This window comes from Miscanthus floridulus, chromosome 15 (assembly GCF_019320115.1).
Source record: "Miscanthus floridulus cultivar M001 chromosome 15, ASM1932011v1, whole genome shotgun sequence".
In the NCBI taxonomy this organism is placed as follows: domain Eukaryota; kingdom Viridiplantae; phylum Streptophyta; class Magnoliopsida; order Poales; family Poaceae; genus Miscanthus; species Miscanthus floridulus.
The window spans coordinates 10,009,478-10,033,713 of NC_089594.1; the positions used below are offsets into that span (position 1 = coordinate 10,009,478).

Sequence of the window (24,236 nt, forward strand, 5' to 3'; positions counted from 1 at the left end):
TCTGGGTTTTTGGCATCCGACGTCACTACTTGCTCGAAATCTTCTCAATTTTTTACCACAACCTCCACATGCGATAACACGATGCCTCCACAAGTTTCGTGATTTTCGGACTTCGTTTAGATTTTATATAATTTAAATTCACTTTTCCCGCAACTAACTCGACATGTTACGTCAATGAGATGCTCGAGATTTCATGTGACTCCCTGCATATGGCCTCAACATACGCTAAATATCATGAATATCAATTTTTGGATGACCAAATTCCATGCAGTTCAAATTTGAAATACGCCGAAAAAATCAACGAAACGAAATAAATTAATAAAATATACCTAAAAAGTCAAAATTTCACCAAATTTTAGAGTAGAGCTTTAAATACTGTCACAAGGCTACACAAAAAAAATTGGGTCCAAAATCAAAAAATATATATATATATTTTGCCGAGTGCCATGGCAAGCACTCGGCAAAAATGTCTTTGCCGAGTGCCGGGCCCAGGAGGCACTCGGCAAAATTTGTTTTCAGAAAATAAAAAAACATTTTGCCGAGTGCCTAAGGATGGCACTCGGCAAAGTTTTTTTTTAAAAAAAAAAATTTGCCGAGTGCATGATGACTGGCACTCGGCAAAATCTGACGGTAGGTGGCCGCCGTCACGGTCTGGCTAAATTTTGCCGAGCACCTGGCTTTCCCGAGTGCCAGGCACTCGGCAAAGTCCAGATTTGCCGAGTGCCTGACTTTGCCGAGTGTCTGGCACTCGGCAAAGCCTGCTTTGCCGAGTGCAAAATTTTGCCGAGTGCTACACTCGGCAAAATATTGCTTTGCCGAGTGCCACGATATTTTGCACTCGGCAAAGTATCAGGCACTCGGCAAAGTACAGTTTTCCAGTAGTGTCGTCCACCACCACATGATGTCCTCCTGCTGAACGATGACCAGATCATGCAGGAGGAAACTTTGGAGGCATGAATCCCAAACCTCGCGGCTGAAGACACAGCTGAGGATTAGATGGTCCATCGTCTCCGCAGCTTGGTCACAGATAATGCAGGTGTCACTGTCCTGCAAACCATGCCTGTGCGCCGTCCAGCAGCGCCCATGCATGACCAACCAAAAGAAAAACTTGACACGCGGAGTCGCCGACGTCTTCCAGATCAACTTCGCCCCAAGCGGTCTAGAAGAACCAACGAACATCGCGCCATAGGCCGACGACGTGGAGTACTGTCTGTCCGCCGTGAGCCGCCAGCTGAACGTGTCAGGCACGCGGGGCGACTACTGCACCTGCTCCACCATGTTCCATAGGTTGATGAATTCAGTGATGAGCCTCATGGTCCTTGGCCCGGTGATGTGGTGCACCCAGGCTCTTCCATGGAGCGCCTCAGCGACGGAGGTTTGTCGTCTTCTCTTTGGCACCGCCGCGAACACCGCCGGCGTGATGCGTCGCACGCTGGACCCCTGGAGCCAGTTGTCCAGCCAGAAGAGTGTGGACTCGCTGTTCCCCAAGACAGAGAGCGTGGCCGCCTCGAAGACTGCTGCGACCATGCGTTAATCGCGTTCTGGTAGGGACCCCCAAGAACGCTCAGAGTCGATGCGACGGAGCCATGGCCACCGAACCCGGAGCGCCACACCGGCGCGGCGAAGGTCCGCTATGCCGAGGCCACCTAGGTCGCGCGGTCTACAGACCGTTGGCCAGGCGACCTTGCAACGCCCTTAGAAACCGAGTCTGCGCCCGCCCAAAAGAACGCTCTCCGCAGCAGCTTGTCGATGCAATTGATCGCCCAAGAAGAGAGGCAAAGTGCGATGGACGTGTGGACAGGGATGGCCGAAAGCGTAACCTTGACGTGCATGATGAAGTGAAGTGACGAAACAAAAGTGGACGGAGCATTATATTGACAAGTCGGTATGCGGTGCGGGGTGGCCAAGAATCAATTCTCCTTCCACCTAAATGCTAGCTGAATGCCTAAGAATTACCAGCTACTACTACTCGGGTACTAGTATATCTGCAGCTCGATATGTTCTGGCAGTGGCACACTGGCACCGGGCCAGGAGCAGAGCAGACAGAGGCCGAGGCCAGTAGGCCACATCCACATGCCATTCGCCGTCTCCGCCGCGCCCGCGCAAGCCCAGCCACCCACGCATGCCACTCGTCGGGGATAAATCCCCCCACGTCTCATCTCTGCACCTCCAACCAAGCAATCCCAAGTTCCAACAAGCAGAAGCAGAGGAGAGCAATACCCACTACCACCAACGCCGCCGCCGTCGCGGCAGAGCTCGCCACACCCACTACCACCACCACCACCCGACCTGTTGCGGACCAAGAAACGGAACCGCCCACGGTGCTGACAGTATGGTGCAAGTCGCTGCTCTTCTACTGCGACGGCTTCACCGTCTACGACGCCAGGGGCGACCTCGCCTTCCGCGTCGACTGCTACGCCGCCTCCCGGAGGCGCGCCGAGGTCGTGCTCATGGACGCCGCGGGGGCGCCACTCCTCACGGTGCGCCGCAAGAGGCTCAGCCTGGCGGAACGCTGGCTCATCTACGACGGCGCCGACGCCGGCACCACGCCGCCGCCTCGCCCTCTCCTCTCCGTCTGCCGCCACGTCGGCGGCCTCCACTCCTCCGGCAGCGGCAAGACGCTGGCGCGCGTCGTCATGCCCACCGCCACATCCGAGGCGTTCGTGGTCGAGGGCTCGTACGGCCGGCGTGCCTGCGCCGTGCGCGACGCGCGCGGCGACGTCGTGGCCGAGGTGCGGCGCAAGGAGGCCGTGGGCGACGACGTGTTCAGGCTCGTGGTGAGTCCCCGCCTCGGCGCGCCGCTCGCCATGGGGCTCGTCATCGCCCTCGACGAGATGTTCGGCGGCCGCGGCTCGGCGCGCTCGTGGCTGCGCGGCCCGTGCTAGGATAGGATAGGCAGTGTACATGTAGAACCGAAAGGCGCCCATGTACAGGCGCGTGCTAGGATAGGTAGTGTACACTTAGTACAAGCCAAGGGAGCCAACGTGTCAGTGTCAGGGCAAAGTCTGTATCCTACCGTACAGTGTAGAGTGTGGACCTCTCTACACAGAGATGGGGCCTACCGGCCCCAGTTGTCAGCGTCAGCAGAGTTGATAATGCAGGCTGCAGCTAGGCTAACCCAAAGTATGCCGTATCAGATTCATCCGGCTAAAGCGCAGAAGAGTCAAATTCTCTATCTTTGCTCTTTTTTTTTTCTTTTATTACAACACTCTACCTATGCTTTATGTTCGCATGCTTAAACTCTACCCTTGGCTCTATTCGGCTGCTCGTAAAGCCGTTTGTGCTGATTTGAATGGCTGATTTTTTGGAAGAGAAAAATACTGTACCATAGCTTATAATGGCAGCCGAACACTCCCAAGATATTTGTTGTTCAACTTCATGCTCATGCACATGTAGTGAACCATGTCCATGTAGCACGGATCTGCATGGTTAGCATTGTACATGGCATAGTCAATAATTTTTCATATTTATATTACTGTTGATATACCTATATGTCAATGAAGGTATACTTACAATGCACTTACACGATTCAAAGAGTCCTCTGGATGTGCATGGTTTCTCATTGATATCCTCAAATATATATAGATGGAATGAATACGCATTGAACATCCCTGAACGTTACAAAATGTCTTGAGCAGATGCGAGTAATAATGTTTCAATTTTCAAATGAACAACGGACAAATTATACCAAGTGGTATATTGTTGATCGCAACTTGTTTATTTGTAATATTTAACACAATGTTATCATATATCCTTTAGCATAAATGATAACACAAGAATGTAACATCTTGGAATATGACCATATGAGGCCGTTTAACAAATTCAAAACAAATTGGATTTTGAAACTCTAAGAACTTAGAACATAGTTTGTGGACTTTAATTAATTTTAAATAAAAAAGCCATCAACTGCAAAGTTGTATATGGCTTCGAGATCCATAACTTTGATATAAACTTTGCCTTCATATGATATTAATATGTTGCATCCTAGCTAAAAAACTAACTAGAAATCTCAAGCTAAGTGCCAATATGCATTCTCTAATGCATAACAACATAAAATTGTACGCCAATATGCATTCTCTAATTCACAGCCTTAGCGGTTTTCAGTTACACCTAAGGAAATGTGGATTACTTTGGTGGTTTCTAATAACACTCAAGGAAATTAAATATGAATTACCTTGACAGCTTTAAATAGCACTCAAGCAAATGAGGAAATACCTTGGCGGCCAGTAACAACACTTAAGGAAACATGGAATTATCTTTGGCGGCTTGGACTAGCAATCAACGAAATGTGATATTACCTTGGCGGTTTGGGTTAGCACTCAAGAATATGCATTTTCTTGGAGGTTTCATATGACCCCATGGTAATGATATATCCTTGGGGTTTCAATTTCACCCCTCAAGATAATTGCTAGCCCCAAGGATATTTTGTTTTCTATTAGTGTAGGGACCTTGGGCGGTGAACACTTTGGTGTGCACAAACGTTCCATGTTGCTCGAGGACCACGACTCTTATGTGCTCCGCTGACTCGTCGGATGTGTTGGGGCAGGCGGGTCAGAATCCGGTGTGCCAGTGATTCCACATGCAGCGGGGTGTGAAGGGCGGGTGGGCGGGCCAGCGGCATGGTGCAGGAGCATAAGTGGGCAGTGAGGCAATGCAGTACAACTTTCTAGCACAACCTATCCATCGCGTTTCCAGCGAGCCTGGTTTTAGTGTGGTCGGTATCAAGCAACCAAACAATTCCAACCTGTATTGTTGGAGCCTAGATAAGAGGCAAGCAAACAAGCATATGCTTGCAAGGCCATGGTAAAAATCAACGTGGTAAGTATTGCGAGTAGATATTCCCTCTGTTTTAACTTACATGTCATGTTAGCTATGTCCTTAGTCAAACATCGATTTCATAAAATTTAAATAAATTCATGACATAGCGGGATTTATGTTTTTAGACTCACTACAAGGAATACTTTCATAGTCTATAATTTATATATTGTGAAACTATAAATATTTTTTGAAATGGATGGTTAAAGATAGTAATGTTTAACTTAGGATAAAGATAATGTGACATGTAAATAAAACGGAGGAAGTAACTGTTAATGGAGACAATCCTCTCTCAATGGTCTCCGGTATACTAATAGTAAAAAAATTGGTCTCCGGTATAAATGAGAAATCCAAAGATAAAACTTGGGACGACGTGTTGCTTGCATGCGGAGGAGGAGATGAACAGACGGAGACGGCCAGCGTACGTGGAGAGGAAACGATCGATGCAATTCCTCCGTCCGAAACGCCTGCCACCACGACCCCTCCGACGAACCGCTGGCCTTCCCGCGCGCCTCTTCCACTTCCACCACTAACATCAGTACATAACCGCTAGCTCCTCGATCGATTTATCTTCCCCCACCAAAATCCCTTCCACACCAACCAACCTGCCTCGCTCTCGAATTAACATAACAGCCAGACATGGCGCCGCCCCTCGTCTGTGGTAAGCTGCACCATCGGCTCCTCCGGGCGGCGGCCTATGGTGACCTCCGCCGCTTCAAGAGTGCGTCATCTTCGAATTCGCGCGCGGCCGGCCGGCCAGCCGTGTTCTTTTATTTAATTTTGTGTGCTCAGCGAATTGAACGAGCTAACAGGGCGCTAGCTGATTTAATTTATTATTTTTACTTTTTGAATGTAAATTTATTATTTTTACTATCTGATCGTCGATCGAACGTCTCGTGCCTCTCGATCAGGGATCGCGAGCGCGCTTGACGGCGGGAAGGGCCGAATCAGGGAGGTGGTGGAGGCCGTCTGGGACGGCAACGGCGCCGGAGCACTACACGTCGCCGCCGCGCACGGGAGGACACGGGTGTGTGCTTACCTAGTAGAGGAGCTTCAGATGGATGTCAACGATACTGCCGTCCTGTCAGGTGCTACTCCACTCCATCTTGATGTCCTACTCTTACTCTCAGCGATGCAAGGTGGTGGCAAGCAGTATGCTGAGGTGGATGTTTCATCCGGGGACGGGGACGCCGCCGCGCGCAATGCAAAGAATTCTTGGGATTATACATGAAACTAGGCTAAGTAGGCCCTATTTTGGAATTATATACATAGAAATGGAATGAAAGTACTATTCTTTATGCAATTCACATATACACAGCGTCACATTTTTTTTTTTTTGCAAATTAACCACTATATATATCGCGAATGGCTTCTGAATCCGGCTTATTCAACTTCAGCTTAATAAATTATCTAATTCCACATTCCTCTTGTGTTGCACGTACTTTGAAATCAGGCTCTCATTAATTGTTCATTATTTCTTATAACCCAAATATTTGAACATGGTTGTGCGCTTTACATAAAATAGCTAGGCACATTTCCAAGTATTTAAGATATTGTTTTCATATATTATTTGTGTATTTATGCACCTGAAAACTACAAATACATACTTCATTCATGGAAGCACACCAAATGCAAAAAAAAAAATGTCTATGCAATGCATCATGATGTTTTTCATGGACTATGACCCCATTCGCTTCGCTGAAAAAACAAGCCGAAACACTGTTCTGGCTGATTTGTTGTGAGAGAAAAACACTGTACCGGCTGAAAAAACAAGCTGAAAAGTACGTTTAGCATGAATATAATGCAATGTTTGAGGTCCCAGTGGTGTCATTTAATCTCTCAACATGTTATTGTTATTTAAAATCTTTAGATTTCTATTTTATTTGTGTACATAGCATGTCATCATAGAAAACTTGCTGATGTTTATTTGTTATAATTAAGGAGATTTAATGATGATTTTGTATGAAACTTTATTGTAATGATGATTTTGTAGGTGATACACCTCTCACCTATGCAGTTCGTTCCAAAAAAAATGTGGATGCTGTGAGGTATCTTCTAGATCATGATGCTGATCCAAATAAGCATGTGCATCATGGGTGTACCCCACTAAGTATCTCAGTTGGAAAAGGTACAACATATCATGCATACACATCTCATTGTTCTTATGTATTATATGTGGTTATGTCATTACTTATTAATAACTTTGTATTAATTAATAAATTCCTTTTAAAAGGCTCACGGAATGTGCTACACAACTTGTTGGATATCCATCATGGATACCAAAACAGAGAATGCATGCCATATATGTCACATTTAATTAGGATATACTTAGTTTTATTGGTTCCAATTTTTTCAGAGAGAGAGATTCCCACAAATGAGCAAAAAATTCTTATTTTTACTAACACTTGAATTGCTTAACGTCTCTAAATCAATCTGATAATAATATTGGTATGTTATTAATCCAATCCAGTTACATACATTTTGTGCACAGATTGTTAGAAGAAAGGCTTAGTGTCACTGTGGTAGAAAAAATATTGTTTGTTAGCTAATATCAAATTCTTTAGTGGATGGTAACAATCTTAGCTTTCCCAACATTTTAATTCCTATCCAAACCCATAAAGTATCTAAACTTGGCAAGAGAATAAAGCACTGTTTTCAGCTAAACCTTCTGACACTATGACCGTTGGGTTCATTTGAAATTTTAGAATGTTTAAGTCACTATTACCATCAATAGTTAATTTCCTTAATGAATTAAGACATTCTTTCAATGTCTAGGTACATATAGGCAGGACACCAGCTTAAACATCATTGTCTTCTATTTGATTTAATATGCCGATCCAGGTTACATATAATTGAATAATAGATATGTCTCAATGAATCCACATGAAATTTATAAATAATAACAGGTTGTTGCAAAACCACTAATAATTAAAAAAATCTACTCAAACAAGTATTCAATATGTTTCTCTTACTAATCATATCGCAATGGTTTATTTTGTTCAACTTTAGCGCATGTATTGTATTACACTGTCACTATATAGCTTTAGTTGATGCTAATTATGGATTTTCTAATAATCTGTCTAGAACTAATAAATATTGGATCTAGTGGCATTGGAAACACGTGCTCAAATGTGCATGTTTGGTTATATGAGGATGTGGCATAATGGTTCGTTAAACCTTAATATTCGTTTATATGTATATATTTAATACAGGAATATGTGTAATGGTAGAGCTCTTGCTCTCAAAAGGAGCTGATGTTAATTCTTTGTCTTGCGGCGGGACGCCGCTGCATGTTGCTGCAATGGAAAATCATAGTGCTGTTATGAAGATTTTACTAGACTACAATGCAGATGTAAGGTTTATGACATTCACAATTGCACATTTCTTGTTTTCACGTGCTGATACGGTTACCCATGTCATCAACTATACTAAATTGTTTTCATCCTTGTTTATGAAAGAATGGTTAGTAACTTTTTGCCAGAAATGTGTTACTGCTATGAATATAATTATGGTCATTTGGTTTGTTTAATTAATCTGTATAATCTATCTTTATTTTCTGTACATTGTTACACCTATTTGATGTTTTTCACTTTCTTTATGTCTTCTAGAACTAAACTTTATATGCTTGTATCAATACATACTAATAAAATTATACTTTTATAATAGTATTTCAGAATAAAAATCTAGTACTACCTCCATTTCCCAATGCTTGTCTGGTCCACATGGCTTTGCGACAAATAATGAGGAAACATTAATGAAGTTATGAAACTTGTACTTATTTTTTGAACCAAAAACTTGTACTTGTTGAATTGAACAATAGCACATTTAATAAGCCTAACATGATCCATTTCAGTTAAACTTCCTTTGATTTTGTTGCTCTTGATATGGGTAGTAATCTGGGTGCTCTTGATTGATGAACTGGTGGAGATTACAGAGGCTGGATGAACTAGATAGCAGCAGCAGCAGCAGAGGGGATCGCCCTCCCTGGGAGGCACTGATCGACTAACTCTCCTTATGCTTGCCCCTAATGCCCAGCCGCACAGTGGTTATAATCCCCCACATGCGGCTGGTATTGGTCCTGCATGTCTAATCTTAGTCCTGTTATTCCTGCATGTCTAATCTCAGCTAGCTTAGACTAATTCTAGCCACTAGAGGCAGCTGACGCCTTCTTCTTCTTCCTAGTGTACTGCTTTCCAATGAAAGCGTCCACAACACTTCTACCCTCCTTTCGAAACAGCTCGTCCTCGAGCTAGAACTTGGGGTAGGTGGTCTTGAAGTCGTTGAGCAGCTCCCAAGTGGAATCAGCGGAACTCTGGCCGAGCCAGTGCACCAAAATCTCCCACACACCATGGTTTAGGCGTGTGCGAACAATATGACCAGGCTCCGGAACAGCGTGGCCATGGACGACCATGGGCAGTGGAACAATGTCCGTTGGTGCAGTGCCGTGGTACTTCTTCAGGAACACCACATGGAAAACATTGTGGATGCACGCCTTGTCGGAAAGTTGGAGGCGATAAGCAACCAAGCCAATGCACTCGATCACCTTGAAGGGCCCGTAGTAGCGGGGTGGAACAAGCTTGGCATTATGGCTGCTCTTGTTGGCCGTCGCAGCCCGCTGGTGTAGACGAAGCCACACCCAGTCATCCACACTGAAGGAGACATCCCGGTGACTGGCATCATGGCTTAGCTTCATGATGCTCTGAGTTTGAAGGAGCCGTTCCCGGGTAGCAGACAGGAACTCATCCCTGTTGGTCAGCTGCTTGTCCAAGGCAGCCACCCTAGAGAGGCCCGGCTGGTAAGAAGCCATGGTCGGTGGAGGCCGGCCATAAACCACCTCAAACGACATCGTCTGCAGTGTCATCTGGTGTGATGAATTGTAGCAGAACTCGGCCCACGGCAGCCACAGCTAAGGCTAGACGTAAAACTCGAAGCTCGTTAGCTCGCTCGGCTCGTGGCTGGCTCGACTCGGCTCGGCTCGGCTCGTTATGATAACGAGCCGAGCCGAGCCAAAATTTTAGCTCGTTAGCTATAACGAGCCAACTCGAGCCAGCTCGCGAGCCGCTCGCGAGTCAAACGAGCCAAGTTTCCAGGAAAAAAAGTATCAAAACTTATATTAGTTTTTGTATTACTTCATGTCTTGCACTTTACAATTGACCGACAACTGGTCTAGATCCTATAAATTGACTGGTAACTAGTCTAGATGCATTTCTTTTATATTATTATTATTCTCAAACTTTAAATAAATACAAATATTATATTTTGTGTATTTTTATACCTGGCTCGCGAGCTTAACGAGCCAGCTCGAGCTTTTTAACGAGCCGAGCCGAGCTGGCTTTCTGGCTCGTTAGGATAACGAGCCGAGCCGTGCTAGCTCGTTATCTTAACGAGCCAGAACGAGCCGAATGAGCTCGTTATCCAGCCTTAGCCACAGCAGCCAGCTCCGCGGACGATCGCCGGCGAGGCAGTGCCGGTAGACGCCAAGAACACGGTTGGTCACCTCCGACTATCCATCGGTCTGGGGGTGGAAGGAGGAGCTGAGGCGTAGTGTGACCCCCCACAAGCGGAAGAGCTTGGTCCAGAAGGCGCTGGTGAAGACCGGGTCCCTATCACTCATGATAGAGCATGGCAGCCCATGGAGCCATACAATTTGATCGAAGAATGCTTGAGCGACGGACGTGGCGCTGTAGGGGTGGCCGAGGGCGATGAAGTGCACATACTTGGAGAAGCGGTCCACCACCATGAGGACCACTGATTTGCCGTTGACCTTGGGGAACCCTTCAACAAAATCCGGGGGATGTCGGCCCAGACAGTGTGTGGAACGTCCAGCGGCTGCAGCAGGCCAGCCAGATCGAGGTGCTCCGTCTTGTTCCGCTGGTAGACAGAGCAACCCCGCACAAAGTCACGGACAAGCCGGTTGGGTGGGGGCTGTAGAAGGAGGTGCGCAGGCAATGCAGTGTCTTCTGGATGCCCTCGTGGCCGACGCCGTGCGCTATGGCTAGGATCTGAGGCCACAGAGCTGATGTGTCAGGGACAAAGATGTGGCCCCGATGTAGAACGAAGCCGTCGGCGGTCGTCCAATTCACCCTAGCAAGGACTTGGGCGATCTCCTGGCGCTTGGTGATGATATCCGGCAGGGTGTCAGCCTCGGCGCGGAACTCGTTGAACAAATCGAGGTCTGGCCGAGAGAGCTTGCAGGTGGATAGTGTAGCGGCGTCCTCGTCACGGCGTGATAGGACATCGGCAGCTGCGTTCTGGCGCCCGGGCTTGTACTCCACCTTGAAATCATAGCCAAACAACTTGCTTACCCAAGTGTGTTGGGGGATGGTGGAGAGGCGCTGGTCCAGGAGGAACTTGAGGGCAAAGTGGTCTATGCGAATGGTGAATGGGTACGCCCAAACATACGGCTGCCAGTGCCGCACGGCTTTCACCAAGCCGATGAGCTCATGCTCATAGGCAGCTAGCTTGGCGTGCTAGGGAGCCACGGCGCGGCTGAAGAATGCGATCGGTCCGGTACTCTGGTGGAGGACATCACTGAAACTAGAGCCAGAGGCATCGCAGTCGATGGCGAAGAGCGCCGTGAAGTCCGAGAGTTGCAGCACCGGCCCAGAGGTCAGTGCTGCCTTGAGATCATCGAAGGCGGTGGTGGCAGCGTCGGTCCAGCAAAAAGCGTCCTGCAATTGTGGATGAAACAACGGTAGTAGCCTGTGAAGCCGAGGAAGCCACGTAGTGCGCGGAGGGTCCGTGGTCTGGGCCAGCTTTGCACGATGTCAATCTTGGCCGGGTCCATGGCCACACCTGCCTCAGAGATGAAGTGGCCAAGGTAGTCCACCCGGCGCTCTGCGAATGAGCACTTTGAGCGCTTCAGGAATAGGCTGTGGGCACGCAGAGTGGTGAGGACGGCGCGGATGTGTTGCGGGTGCTCGGCGAAGGAGTTGTTGTAGATCAGAATATCGTCAAAGAACACGAGCACAAAGCGGCGAAGAAAGGGGCGAAGAACCTCGTTCATGAGGGACTAGAACATCGCCGGGGTATTGTTCAAGCCGAAGGCCATGACCATGAACTCGAAATGCCCGTGGTGAGTCCAAAACGCTATCTTGTGGATATCATCGGCGTGCATGCGGACTTGGTGATAGCCGCTGCGAACATCGAGCTGGGTGAAGTAGGTGGCGCCGTGGAATTTGTCCAGCAGCTCATCGACGACGGGGATGGGGAAGACGTCACGCACTGTCTTGGCGTTGAGCACGCAGTAGTCGATACAGAACCTCTAGGAGTCGTCCTTGCACACGAGGAGGACGGGCGATGATAATGCCGAGGTACTCGGGCTGATTAGGCCCTGCTAGAGCAAGTCGGCGCACTGCCTCTCCATCTCATCTTTGAGCAGCTAGGGGTAGCGGTACGGACGTACCGCGACGAGGCCCATGCCCGAAAGGAGGTGAATCCGATGATCCTAGGCACGAACCGGAGGCAGTGCTGATGGTGTGTTGAAGATGTCGCCAAACTCCACCAGGAGCAGTTGTGGGAGGTCCAGGCGTTCAGCAGCGTGGAGTGCAGGAGCCTTGGTGGCTGTGACGCCGGTCTAGTGAACGTGGCGATCCTAGTGCCAAAACGCCGTGGTCTGAGAGTCGAGGTCCTAGAGAGTGGGGCCCAGCGACTGAAGCCAGTGGTAGCCCAGCACAAGCTCGTAGTTGGGGAGGGGCAAGACGAAGAGGTCGATATGGAACTCCTCGGTGCCGATGGTGACGAGAACGCCAACGTAGACCCTGACGGATGGGACATGCTCCCCATTGGCGACGCCTACTGTGAGGCCGAGATGCGGCACGAGCTGGAGCACGAGGCGGCGTGCGGTGTCCGCGGCGAGGAAGGAGTGGGTGGACCCTGAGTCCACGAGGGCGCGGATGGACGCGCCTGCAATGGAGGCGGCCGGATGCATGGTGTTGGCCGTCTTGATGCCTGTGAGGGCGTGGACGGAGATCGCGATGTGTGGAATTTTTGCATTTTGGTCCCTTTTTAAAACATTTTTTACAAAAAGACCCCTGCCAAAACTTTTGCTACAAATAGACCATTTTTAAGCGTCTTAGGAAATCACGCTGAGGTATGAAGGTCGGCGTTGACTGACACGACACTGAGTCCTTGCCATGTCATCGACGACTCCGGGGCTGGTGCATGGGGCCCAGTACGTCGGCGTCGTGTCAGCCAATGCCATAGGCCTAACTTCGGCGCGGTGGGGAGTCACGCCGAGCTCTTAGCACCATCCGACGCGCGGCCCAGGCGGCCCAACAACGCTTCATGGGCCAAGAGGTCGACATGCGATCAGCTGACGCCGAGATGCTAACCTCGGCGCAACCCAACTCAGCGCCGAGGTTCGGTCAGTGTAATTGTTAGTTTTCAACATGCCATTGTTAGTTTTCATGTGTGTAATTGTAGTACCTTTGCAACGTCTGTGTCACTTGTTTTTTTCAATCCCATAAGGCATGGTAGGTTTAGTTTGTGACATGCCATTGTTAGTTTTGATGTGAGTGTAATCGTTGTGCATTCGCTATTTCATAAATTGCAGTTTACCTATCTCTAAGTTTCATGTACTATGGTTGATTCCCAAACTAAATAAAAGATTTGACTCTCTCTAAAAATAGTGGATTGAAATCGAACCAACCTTCGGTTTTTCCTGCAGGAACAAACATAAATATAACATGTCTACTCTTATTAGTATAACTCATGTTAGTAGAAGAGGAATCGTTGAGAAAGATTTTTCATTTGAATCATGCAAATAGGATTTCAACTTATACCAAAGGTTGAGAAGACCTCTGTCTTTAATACTTTATTCTTTCTTTTTTATGATTTATAGTCTCGGCGTCAAGTCGGACGACGCCGAGGTAGACCATGGCATTGATTCGGCCCACGCTAACCCTAGGGTTTGGCTCGGCCGTTTACGTGAAGTGTTGGGCTGAGGCTCGGCGTCGAGTCGGCCCACGCCAACCCTAGGGTTTGGATCACCACGGCCCACGCCAGGTTTGGGCCGAACCTCGGCACTGAGTCGGCCCACGCCGAGATCGGACAGCTAGGCGCCGAGTTGAGCCACACTGACATTTGGGCCATGGGCGTCGTCGGGTCAGCCCACACGCCTACCTCGGCGTTTAATATTTTCACACCGAGATTAACGGCTCGGCGTCAATTTACGGAACGCCGAGCTTGGGCACCTCGTCGCTTCGAGGCAAAGGATTCTAGTATGCACCAGGGGTCGGCGTCAATTGACTAAACGCCGAGGTGTCCACCCTCGGCGTGTGTTCAATTGACGCCGAGCTCCTAGGTTCACCAAAAAACAATGAACTGAGCATACACATAACACATAATACACAGAATACATGACATAATACATGAGCATATAGAATTTCACATAACAAATGACCACACCGACATACACATTCATTCAACATCCATACATACATAAGGTCCAACACATTCAACATCCAACAAAGTCCAACACATTCAACATCCATACATAGTCCATACATATGCTTCATCAATCATACAACATAGTACAAGGTCCATACATAGTGCATTACAAAAGGTCCAATGCATACATAGTCCATGCACAAAAGAAGCATATGAAGTCTTTGGATCTTTTAGCTCGCTCCTTGTCTAATGCTCCATCATTTTCTCATTGTCTCTCTGTTTTCCTACAGTAGTCCATTTTCACAACTTTTAGCGGATATTGAGCTAAGTTAGAAACCATTCATGAGACTACCTTCACATAGCTATTTGGTGTTTGCTAAAACCTGAGCCAAGTATCATGATTACCATATCAAAAGATGTACCTTAACATGGATGGTCAGCGCAATGCTTTCCCCTCCCAAACGGATAGGTACCTGGAGTGTACCTGTCCACTAGTCTGAGCGTCCTCTGTGGATGTCCAGAACCGGAGGGGCCTTGAGTTCCTTGGGGTGCATCTTCAAGCTAGAACATGCCAATCTCATCATACTAATGCTCATACTCATAGTACTCTCCCTGTCCTTCATCATCTTCTCCCTGGTGTTCTCCTTCATCATCATAAGGACCATGTCCTTGACCACCCTCTGCACTAGTTGCTGCACCATGTGAAGAAGAAGTCTCACCAACATGTGCACCATGTGAAGATGAAGTCCCTCCAACATGTGCAGTAGAAGGTCCAGCACCAAGCTGTTGTGGGACTGCCACATTCGGGGCACGTCTACATCCAAGGCATGCAGCTACCTTTCAGAGGCGATGCATGGCACGCTGCATTTTGAAAGCACTATTAGTAAGTGGGGTTGGTCGCAAAACTATATAAAGATGTAACATCAACTGAATGACAGGAGACTACCTGAATGTGCTATCGTAACATGGAGGCTTCATCAGGATCGCCCACATGAATCATCAATGCCCTTGCTTGCTCGGCCACTGTCCTCATTATCTCCGTGCTCTATGCAACAAAAACAAGAATTTAAGTCTCCATCACAGTAAAGACCTCAGAGATGGAAATAGTTGTATCACTTATAGCTCTGGCTAACGCAGGGGCGATCTCAACTTGCCTGCCTTCTCAGGTAGCTTGGTCATATGGGTTGTTGCCCTCATCCTCGCTCGCAATGTCAGCAATGTCTTGCTCCGTCCAAGCGGGCCTCAATTGAAGCCTTGTTCGTTGACCAAGCCAAACAAGGTAATCATCGAATGCCTTGTCACGATGGACGGCGTGGATGCCCATGTTATTCTGCTCCATCAACATCCACTCATCAATGTAGCGCTAGTGCTCCAGCTGCCAGTTGGTGATCTTCTTCTTTTTTTGTCTGCTGAACCTGCAAATTTTACACCATAGTGGCAATATGAAGGCCTACTCAATGATTCATTCATGTGAAACGAACAAAATATTGCATGTTACGTACTTGTGGAACTGCCAACCAGTGGAGAAATCCTCGGGCGGAGAAGGCTGCAGCCTACCAAACTGCCGTGCTACACGGTGAGGGAGATGGTACTCCACTGTATAGAAACAAATAAGGGGGTCCTCATCGTCCAGACGTCCTTGTCTGCCGTGCACAAGGAGCTCAAGTTGAGATCCATGACTTGCCTCCACCGATATGGGCGCCATTCAACCTGTACACGTCGTCATCAACTAGTCGATGCTCAATTTGTGCACATATCCTCGATTAGGCCAAAAGGGTGGGAAACATACATGATGTGGCAAAAGGGTGTCTAGCTCGTTGGTGAAGCTGATGTACGCGTGGCGTGACACGTGGTAAGTTCCGTGGGTTCGCTCGTAGAGGTGTGCCATGGTAGGGGCGACCACTGCGTCTCCTTGAGGAAACCAAGGTTGTGGGGGATCAAGCTGATGCGGTCTCCCAACTGGAAGCCTCTCCCACATCCAAATCTACAAAAAAGAGGGGAAACTTGCATGTCAATCACTTTTGTTAAGAAAAAACATTGAATTGTAGTGGAAACTTATACAACTTTGCTTTATTACCTGGAAGAGTGTGATGCACCCTAACATTGTAGCGTGCGTGCCTCTAGGACGGCGACAAGCCTCGCAAAGCTGACGGTACAGGAAGGCAAGTATAGCCGAGCCCCAACTCCTATTGCCGGCATCCTCCCAGTTCCAAAGGCACGGGATGTACATCCAGGACGCCATGTCTCCAGTGCCGTTAGGGAAGAAAACCGTACCAAACATGTGCAGGATGTAGGCCCGATAGTAGTATGTCATGGTCTGGGCGTCTACGTTGGGTGGGCACTCCCGAAACTACTGACGAAGCCACCTCAGGGACACCCCACTGCTGCGTCGTTTCTTGCCAGCCTCAACTGGCGCTACGGGACGTCCCAAGAAGTGCTCAACCCGCTGCTGCCATCCTTCAGACTCCGTGTCTCCTGTCACTGGGAATCCTCGGATTTTGACTCCAAGGATCATGGCAACGTCCTCGAGCGTGACTGTCATCTCCCCACACGGTAGGTGAAAGCTGTGTCTCCGAATGCCACCGATCTATCAACACCGTCAGCACCGCTGGGTTGAAAGGTGGCGTGCCTCGACGACAAACACGAGCAACGGTAGCAAGGTTCACCAGCTTCAGGAGGGGCATGTACCTCTCATCATAGACCATGGTCGTAGAGGCCTCATGTGTCATTGGCCTCAGCACATTCAAAACCTGCAAAAAAAAGACAAGCATGAAAAAGTATTAGTTCATGTCACTTTATAAAGAGCATGTACTATAGAGCAAAAGATGAACAATGCACTATTTCATACGAATTATTGAATATACCTCTCCGTTCTCGATCCTCCGAGCCCGGTGGTGCTCATCGAACCTTGGATCAAGAAGGGGGAACCGATCCATCTTGCAACATAAGGAATGCCAAAGCATTAGTATAAGTAGAAACTAAAATATATCATGCGAGTTTCAATCCAATAAGTATAAACTAAAATATATCATTTCATCTTTTTCAACCCCAACAACATAATCATTTCTAGTCATAAAAAATTGAAATCTAATGACCAACAAATAACTAAAATACATACTAACCCTAATGACCAACAAATAACTAACCCTAATGACACCTACAATAAACAAAGAACCCTAATGACCAAAATAACTAGAAACCAAACTAACCTAACATGTTCAGCACATAAAATAGTTAAACAACAATGCACTCAATCAACCTAAGCCATACATTTTGCAAATGCAAATACACATATACCAAAACACCATACACCCATGATTCCACATGATTAGACACAATGCAAGCACATCTACGTGGATAGATTGGAGGAGGGGAGGGACCATTACCTCGAGGAAGCTTCGGGAGACGAGATACAGGCACCTAGGGTCGCATTTGGGGGTAAGGGTTTCATGGGGGCCATGGGGGAGACGAACAGAGAGCAGAGCTGGCGCTTTCAGAATGGAGGGAGGAAGAAGAAGGGGGCCGCGGCGCGGCTTCAAGAGTCCAGACCTCGGCGTTGAGTCGAGCCGCGTCGAGTCTGGTGGCTCGGCGTTAAGTGACCCCGCGCCGAGCTATTGGGCCACGAAGCGTTGTCGGGCCGCCTGGGCCGCACGCCGGATGGTGTCAATAGCTCGGCGTGTAGTCCCACCGCGCCGAGGTTGGGCCTGTGGCGTTGGCTGACACAATGCCGACGTGTCGGACCCCATGCGCCACCGTGTCGTCGTCGACTAGGGTCGTCCGTGACGTGGCAAGACCTCGGCGTCGTGTCAGTCGACGCCGACCCTCATACCTTGGCGTCATGTTCTAAGACGCCTAAAAAATGGTCTATTTTCAGCAAACGTTTGTAAAAAATGTTTTCAAAAGGGACCAAAATGCAAAAAATTCAGTTGAGGCTGGCAAGAAACGACACAGCAGTGGGGTGTCCCTGAGGTGGCTTCGTCAGCAGTTTCGGGAGTGCCCACCCAACGTAGACGCCCAGACCATGACATACTACTGTCGGGCCTACGTCCTGCACTTGTTTGGTACGATTTTCTTCCCTGACGGCACTAGAGACACGGCGTCCTGGATGTACATCCCGTGCCTTTGGAACTGGGAGGATGCCGGCAATAGGAGTTGGGGCTCGGCTATACTTGCCTTCCTGTACCGTCAGCTTTGCGAGGCTTGTCGCCGTCCTAGAGGCGCGCACGCTACAATGTCAGGGTGCATCACACTATTCTAGGTAATAAAGCAAAGTTGTATAAGTTTCCACTACAATTCAATGTTTTTTCTTAACAAAAGTGATTGACATGCAAGTTTCCCCTCTTTTTTGTAGATTTGGATGTGGGAGAGGCTTCCAGTTGGGAGACCGCATCAGCTTGATCCCCCACAACCTTGGTTTCCTCAAGGAGACGCAGTGGTCGCCCCTACCGTGGCACACCTCTACGAGCGAGCCCACGGAACTTACCACGTGTCACGTCACGCGTACATCAGCTTCACCATTGAGCTAGACACCCTTTTGCCACATCATGTATGTTTCCCACCCTTTTGGCCTAATCGAGGATATGTGCACAAATTGAGCGTCGACTAGTTGATGACGACGTTGTGTACAGGTTGAATGACGCCCATATCGGCGGAGGCAAGTCATGGATCTCAACTTGAGCTCCTTGTGTACGGCAGACGAGGACATCTGGACGATGAGGACCCCCTTATTTGTTTCTATGCAGTGGAGTACCATCTCCCTCACCGTGTAGCACGGCAGTTTGGTAGGCTACAGCCTTCTCCGCCCGAGGATTTCTCCACTGGTTGGCAGTTCCACAAGTACGTAACATGCAATATTTTGTTCGTTTCACATGAATGAATCATTGAGTAGGCCTTCATATTGCCGCTATGGTGTAAAATTTGCAGGTTCAGCAGACAAAAAAAGAAGAAGATCACCAACTGGCAGCTGGAGCACTAGCGCTACATTGATGAGTGGATGTTGATGGAGCAGAATAACATGGGCATCCACACCGTCCATCGTGACAAGGCATTCGATGATTACCTTGTTTGGCTTGGTCAACGAACAAGGCTTCAATTGAGGCCCGCTTGGACGGAGCAAGACATTGCTGACATTGCGAGCGAGGATGAGGGCAACAACCCATATGACCAAGCTACCTGAGAAGGCAGGCAAGTTGAGATCGCCCCTGCGTTAGCCAGAGCTGTAAGTGATACAACTATTTCCATCTCTGAGGTCTTTACTGTGATGGAGACTTAAATTCTTGTTTTTGTTGCATAGAGCACGGAGATAATGAGGACAATGGCCGAGCAAGGAAGGGCATTGGTGATTCATGTGGGTGATCCTGATGAGGCCTCCATGTTACGACAGCACATTCAGGTAGTCTCCTGTCATTCAGTTGATGTTACATCTTTATATAGTTTTGCGACCAACCCCACTTACTAATAGTGCTTTCAAAATGCAGTGTGCCATGCATCGCCTCCGAAAGGTAGCTGCACGCCTTGGATGTAGACGTGCCCCGAATGTGGCAGTCCCACAACAGCTTGGTGCTGGACCTTCTACTGCACATGTTGGAGGGACTTCATCTTCACATGGTGCACATGTTGGCGAGACTTCTTCTTCACATGGTGCAGCAACTAGTGTAGAGGGTGGTCAAGGACATGGTCCTTATGTTGATGAAGGAGAACACCAGGGAGAAGATGATGAAGGACAGGGAGAGTACTATGAGTATGAGCATTAGTATGATGAGATTGGCATGTCCCAGCTTGAAGATGCACCCCAAGGAACTCAAGGCCCCTCCGGTTCTGGACGTCCACAGAGGATGCTCAGACCAGTGGACAGGTACACTCCAGGTACCTATCCGTTTGGGAGGGGAAAGCGTTGCGCTGACCATCCACATTAAGGTACATCTTTTGATATGGTAATCATGATACTTGGCTCAGGTTTTAGCAAACACCAAATAGCTATGTGAAGGTAGTCTCATGAATGGTTTCTAACTTAGCTCAATATCCGCTAAAAGTTATGAAAATGGACTACTGTAGGAAAACAGAGAGACAATGAGAAAATGATGGAGCATTAGACAAGGAGCGAGCTAAAAGATCCAAAGACTTCATATGCTTCTTTTGTGCATGGACTATGTATGCATTGGACCTTTTGTAATGCACTATGTATGGACCTTGTACTATGTTTGGACTATGTTGGATGATTGATGAAGCATATGTATGGACTATGTATGGATGTTGAATCTGTTGGACTATGTTGGATGTTGAATGTGTTGGACCTTATGTATGTATGGATGTTGAATGAATGTGTATGTCGGTGTGGTCATTTGTTATGTGAAATTCTATATGCTCATGTATTATGTCATGTATTCTGTGTATTATGTGTTATGTGTATGCTCAGTTCATTGTTTTTTGGTGAACCCAGGAGCTCGGCGTCAATTGAACACACGCCGAGGGTGGACACCTCGGCGTTTAGTCAATTGACGCCGACCCCTGGTGCATACTAGAATCCTTTGCCTCGAAGCGACGAGGTGCCCAAGCTCGGCGTTCCATAAATTGACGCCGAGCCGTTAATCTCGGGGTGAAAATATTAAACGCCGAGGTAGGCGTGTGGGCTGACCCGACGACGCCCGTGGCCCAAACGTCAGCGTGGCTCGACTCGGTGCCTAGCTGTCCGATCTCGGCGTGGGCCAACTCAATGCCGAGGTTCGGCCCAAACCTAGCGTGGGCCTTGGTGATCCAAACCCTAGGGTTGGCGTGGGCCGACTCGACGCCGAGCCTCAGCCCAACACTTCACGTAAACGGCCGAGCCAAACCCTAGGGTTAGCGTGGGCTGAATCAACGCCATGGTCTACCTCGGCGTCGTCCGACTTGACGTCGAGACTATAAATCATAAAAAAGAAAGAATAAAGTATTAAAGACAGAGGTCTTCTAAACCTTTGGTATAAGTTGAAATCCTATTTGCATGATTCAAATGAAAAATCTTTCTCAACGATTCCTCTTCTACTAACATGAGTTATACTAATAAGAGTAGACATGCTATATTTATGTTTGTTCCTGTAGGAAAAACCAAAGGTTGGTTCGATTTCAATCCCCTATTTTTAGAGAGGGTCAAATCTTTTTTTTAGTTTGGGAATCAACCATAGTACATGAAACTTAGAGATAGGTAAACTGCAATTTATGAAATAGCGAATGCACAACGATTACACTCACATCAAAACTAACAATGGCATGTCGCAAACTAAACCTACTATGCCTTATGGGATTGAAAAAAACAAGTGACACAGACGTTGCAAAGGTACTACGATTACACACATGAAAACTAACAATGGCATGTTGCAAACTAAACCTAGCATGCCTTAGGAGATTGAAGGAGGGAGGAGGAAGAAGGGCCACCTGTTGGTTCTGAATGGCCACCTGTTGGTTTTGAATGGAGTGAGGAGGAAGAAGGGGGTCGCGGCGCGGCCTCAACTAACCGAACCTCGGCGCTGAGTCGGGTCGCGCCGAGGTTAGCGTCTCGGTGTCAGCTGATCGCATGCCGACCTCTTGGCCCACGAAGCGTTGTTGGGCTGCCTAGGCCGCACGCCAGATGGTGCCAAGAGCTCGGCGTGACTCCCCACCGCGCCGAAGTTAGGCCTGTGGCGTTGGCTGACACGACGCCGACGTACTGGGCCCCATGCACCAGCCCCGGAGTCGTCGGTGACATGGCAAGGACTCGGTGTCATGTCAGTCAACGCCGACCTTCATACCTCAGCGTGATTTCCTAAGACGCTTAAAAATGGTCTATTTGTAGCAAAAGTTTTGGCAGGGGTCTTTTTATAAAAAATGTTTTAAAAAAGGACAAAATGCAAAAATTCCACACATCGCGATCTCCCTCAACGCCCTCACAGGCATCAAGACGGCCAACACCATGCATCCGGCCGCCTCCATTGCAGGCACGTCCGTCCGCGCCCTCGTGGACTCAGGGTCCACCCACTCCTTCCTCGCCGCGGACACCGCACGCCGCCTCGGGCTCCAGCTCGTGCCGCATCTCGGCCTCACAGTAGGTGTCACCAACGGGGAGCATGTCCCATCCGTCGGGGTCTGCGCTGGCGTTCTCGTCACCATCGGCACCGAGGAGTTCCGTATCGACCTCTTCGTCTTGCCCCTCCCCAACTACGAGCTTGTGCTGGGCTGCCACTGGCTTCAGTCGCTGGGCCCCACTCTCTGGGACCTCGACTGTCAGACCACGGCGTTCCGGCACCAGGATCGCCACATTCACTGGACCGGCGTCACAGCCACCAAGGCTCCTGCACTCCACGCTGCTGAACGCCTAGACCTCCTACAACTGCTCCTGGTGGAGTTTGGCGACATCTTCAACACACCATCAGCACTGCCTCCGGTTCGTGCCTGGGATCATCAGATTCACCTCCTTTCGGGCATGGGCCTCGTCGCGGTACGTCCGTACCGCTACCCCTAGCTGCTCAAAGATGAGATGGAGAGGCAGTGCGCCGACTTGCTCCAGCAGGGCCTAATCAGCCCGAGTACCTCGGCATTATCATCGACCGTCCTCCTCGTGTGCAAGGACGACTCCTAGAGGTTCTGCATCGACTACCGCGCGCTCAACGCCAAGACAGTGCGCGACGTCTTCCCCATCCCCGTCGTCGATGAGCTGCTGGACAAATTCCACGGCGCCACCTACTTCACCCAGCTCGATGTTCGCAGCGGCTATCACCAAGTCCGCATGCACGCCGATGATATCCACAAGACAGCGTTTTGGACTCACCACGGGCATTTCGAGTTCGTGGTCATGGCCTTCGGCTTGACCAATACCCCGGCGATGTTCTAGTCCCTCATGAACGAGGTTCTTCGCCCCTTTCTTCGCCGCTTTGTGCTCGTGTTCTTTGACGATATTCTGATCTACAACAACTCCTTCGCCGAGCACCTGCAACACATCCGCGCCATCCTCACCACTCTGCGTGCCCACAGCCTGTTCCTGAAGCGCTCAAAGTGCTCATTCGCAGAGCGCCGGGTGGACTACCTTGGCCACTTCATCTCTGAGGCAGGTGTGGCCATGGATCCGGCCAAGATTGACATCGTGCAAAGCTGGCCCAGACCGCGGACCCTCCGCGCACTGCGTGGCTTCCTCGGCTACAAAACGTGTAACAGCAGCTTAGTGAATCAGGAGAAGCTATTTTTTCTAGCTCCCAGATAGGTAGTTTATTTCAGAGAATCATTTTACAGAATCAGCAAATAATCAATTCTTAGTAAAAAATATTTGGCAGAGCTTCTCCTGGATTCAGCATGGAAGCTGATTTGAGAGCTCTACCAAAATGCCCCTGAGAATACTCTGCCCTAAAAGAAGTTATATTGGGGAGCCTCAAAATGTTTTTTAGGCTTAGAGAGAAGTGCTATTGCAGTGGTATGAGAACTTACTTCTATTGATCCATCTCCTGTAGCTCTAATTGATTCTTCTCAGGAGGCTTCTCTTACTTATGATCTTATACCATCTTCAGCTCCTAAGGTAGATCTGAAACCTCTTCCTGAGCATTTGAGATATGAGTTTCTTGGATCTGATAATACATATCCTGTTATTGTGAGTTCTCGTCTGACTCCTATGGAGATTGACCGTCTTCTTTAAATTCTTTAACTCCCTTTACATGTTGGAAGCGAGAAGTTCGAGATATACGACTTTATTTTGGAACGCTGGATAACAAAACTGTTGGAGCCCCATTTCTTCTGAAAATTTTCCATTTCTTTTGAAAGTTTACAATTTGATTGCAAGACACAAATAGCTCATCTTCCCCTCCCACCACCGCGCTCGCCGCCACTACCTCGCTTGCGTCCCGCCACCTCTCTTCCCCTCCCACCCTCTTTTCTGCTTCTAGTCTCCCGCTCACATGAGCTTGACGAGATGCAAGTCGTTGCCCTTGTGAAGTTGACAGTTGCATGGGGAGGCGCGTGGCAAGGGCGAAGACGACAACCCATGTCGATCCAACACCATGAAGTAGACCAAGGGAATGGCGTTTGCATCATCA

At 48.6% G+C, this 24,236-nt stretch overlaps 3 protein-coding genes and 1 long non-coding RNA gene across 4 annotated transcripts; 3 read left to right on the forward strand and 1 right to left on the reverse strand.

The window, feature by feature from the left end:
• The first annotated feature begins 1,997 nt into the window (after positions 1–1,997).
• On the forward strand, positions 1,998–3,142 carry LOC136506968 (protein LURP-one-related 8-like). The gene has a single exon (XM_066501838.1). It carries the CDS (start codon positions 1,998–2,000, stop codon positions 2,883–2,885), a length of 888 nt encoding a protein of 295 aa, XP_066357935.1. The 3' UTR covers positions 2,886–3,142.
• A 2,288-nt stretch (positions 3,143–5,430) lies between these two features.
• LOC136506969 (uncharacterized) lies at positions 5,431–8,949 on the forward strand. Its single transcript, XM_066501839.1, has 5 exons — positions 5,431–5,536; positions 5,727–5,903; positions 6,809–6,943; positions 8,028–8,167; positions 8,941–8,949. The coding sequence occupies exons 1-5, from the start codon at positions 5,455–5,457 to the stop codon at positions 8,947–8,949; spliced, it is 543 nt and encodes a 180-aa protein (XP_066357936.1). The 5' UTR covers positions 5,431–5,454.
• Positions 8,950–9,064: 115 nt separating this feature from the next.
• Positions 9,065–9,661, reverse strand: LOC136506970 (uncharacterized). Its single transcript, XM_066501840.1, has one exon. The coding sequence runs from the start codon at positions 9,659–9,661 to the stop codon at positions 9,065–9,067; it is 597 nt and encodes a 198-aa protein (XP_066357937.1).
• Positions 9,662–18,286: 8,625 nt separating this feature from the next.
• On the forward strand, positions 18,287–18,969 carry LOC136508145 (uncharacterized). Its single transcript, XR_010771891.1, has 3 exons — positions 18,287–18,463; positions 18,557–18,751; positions 18,834–18,969. It is a non-coding gene; the product is annotated as an uncharacterized lncRNA (long non-coding RNA).
• Positions 18,970–24,236: the final 5,267 nt, after the last annotated feature.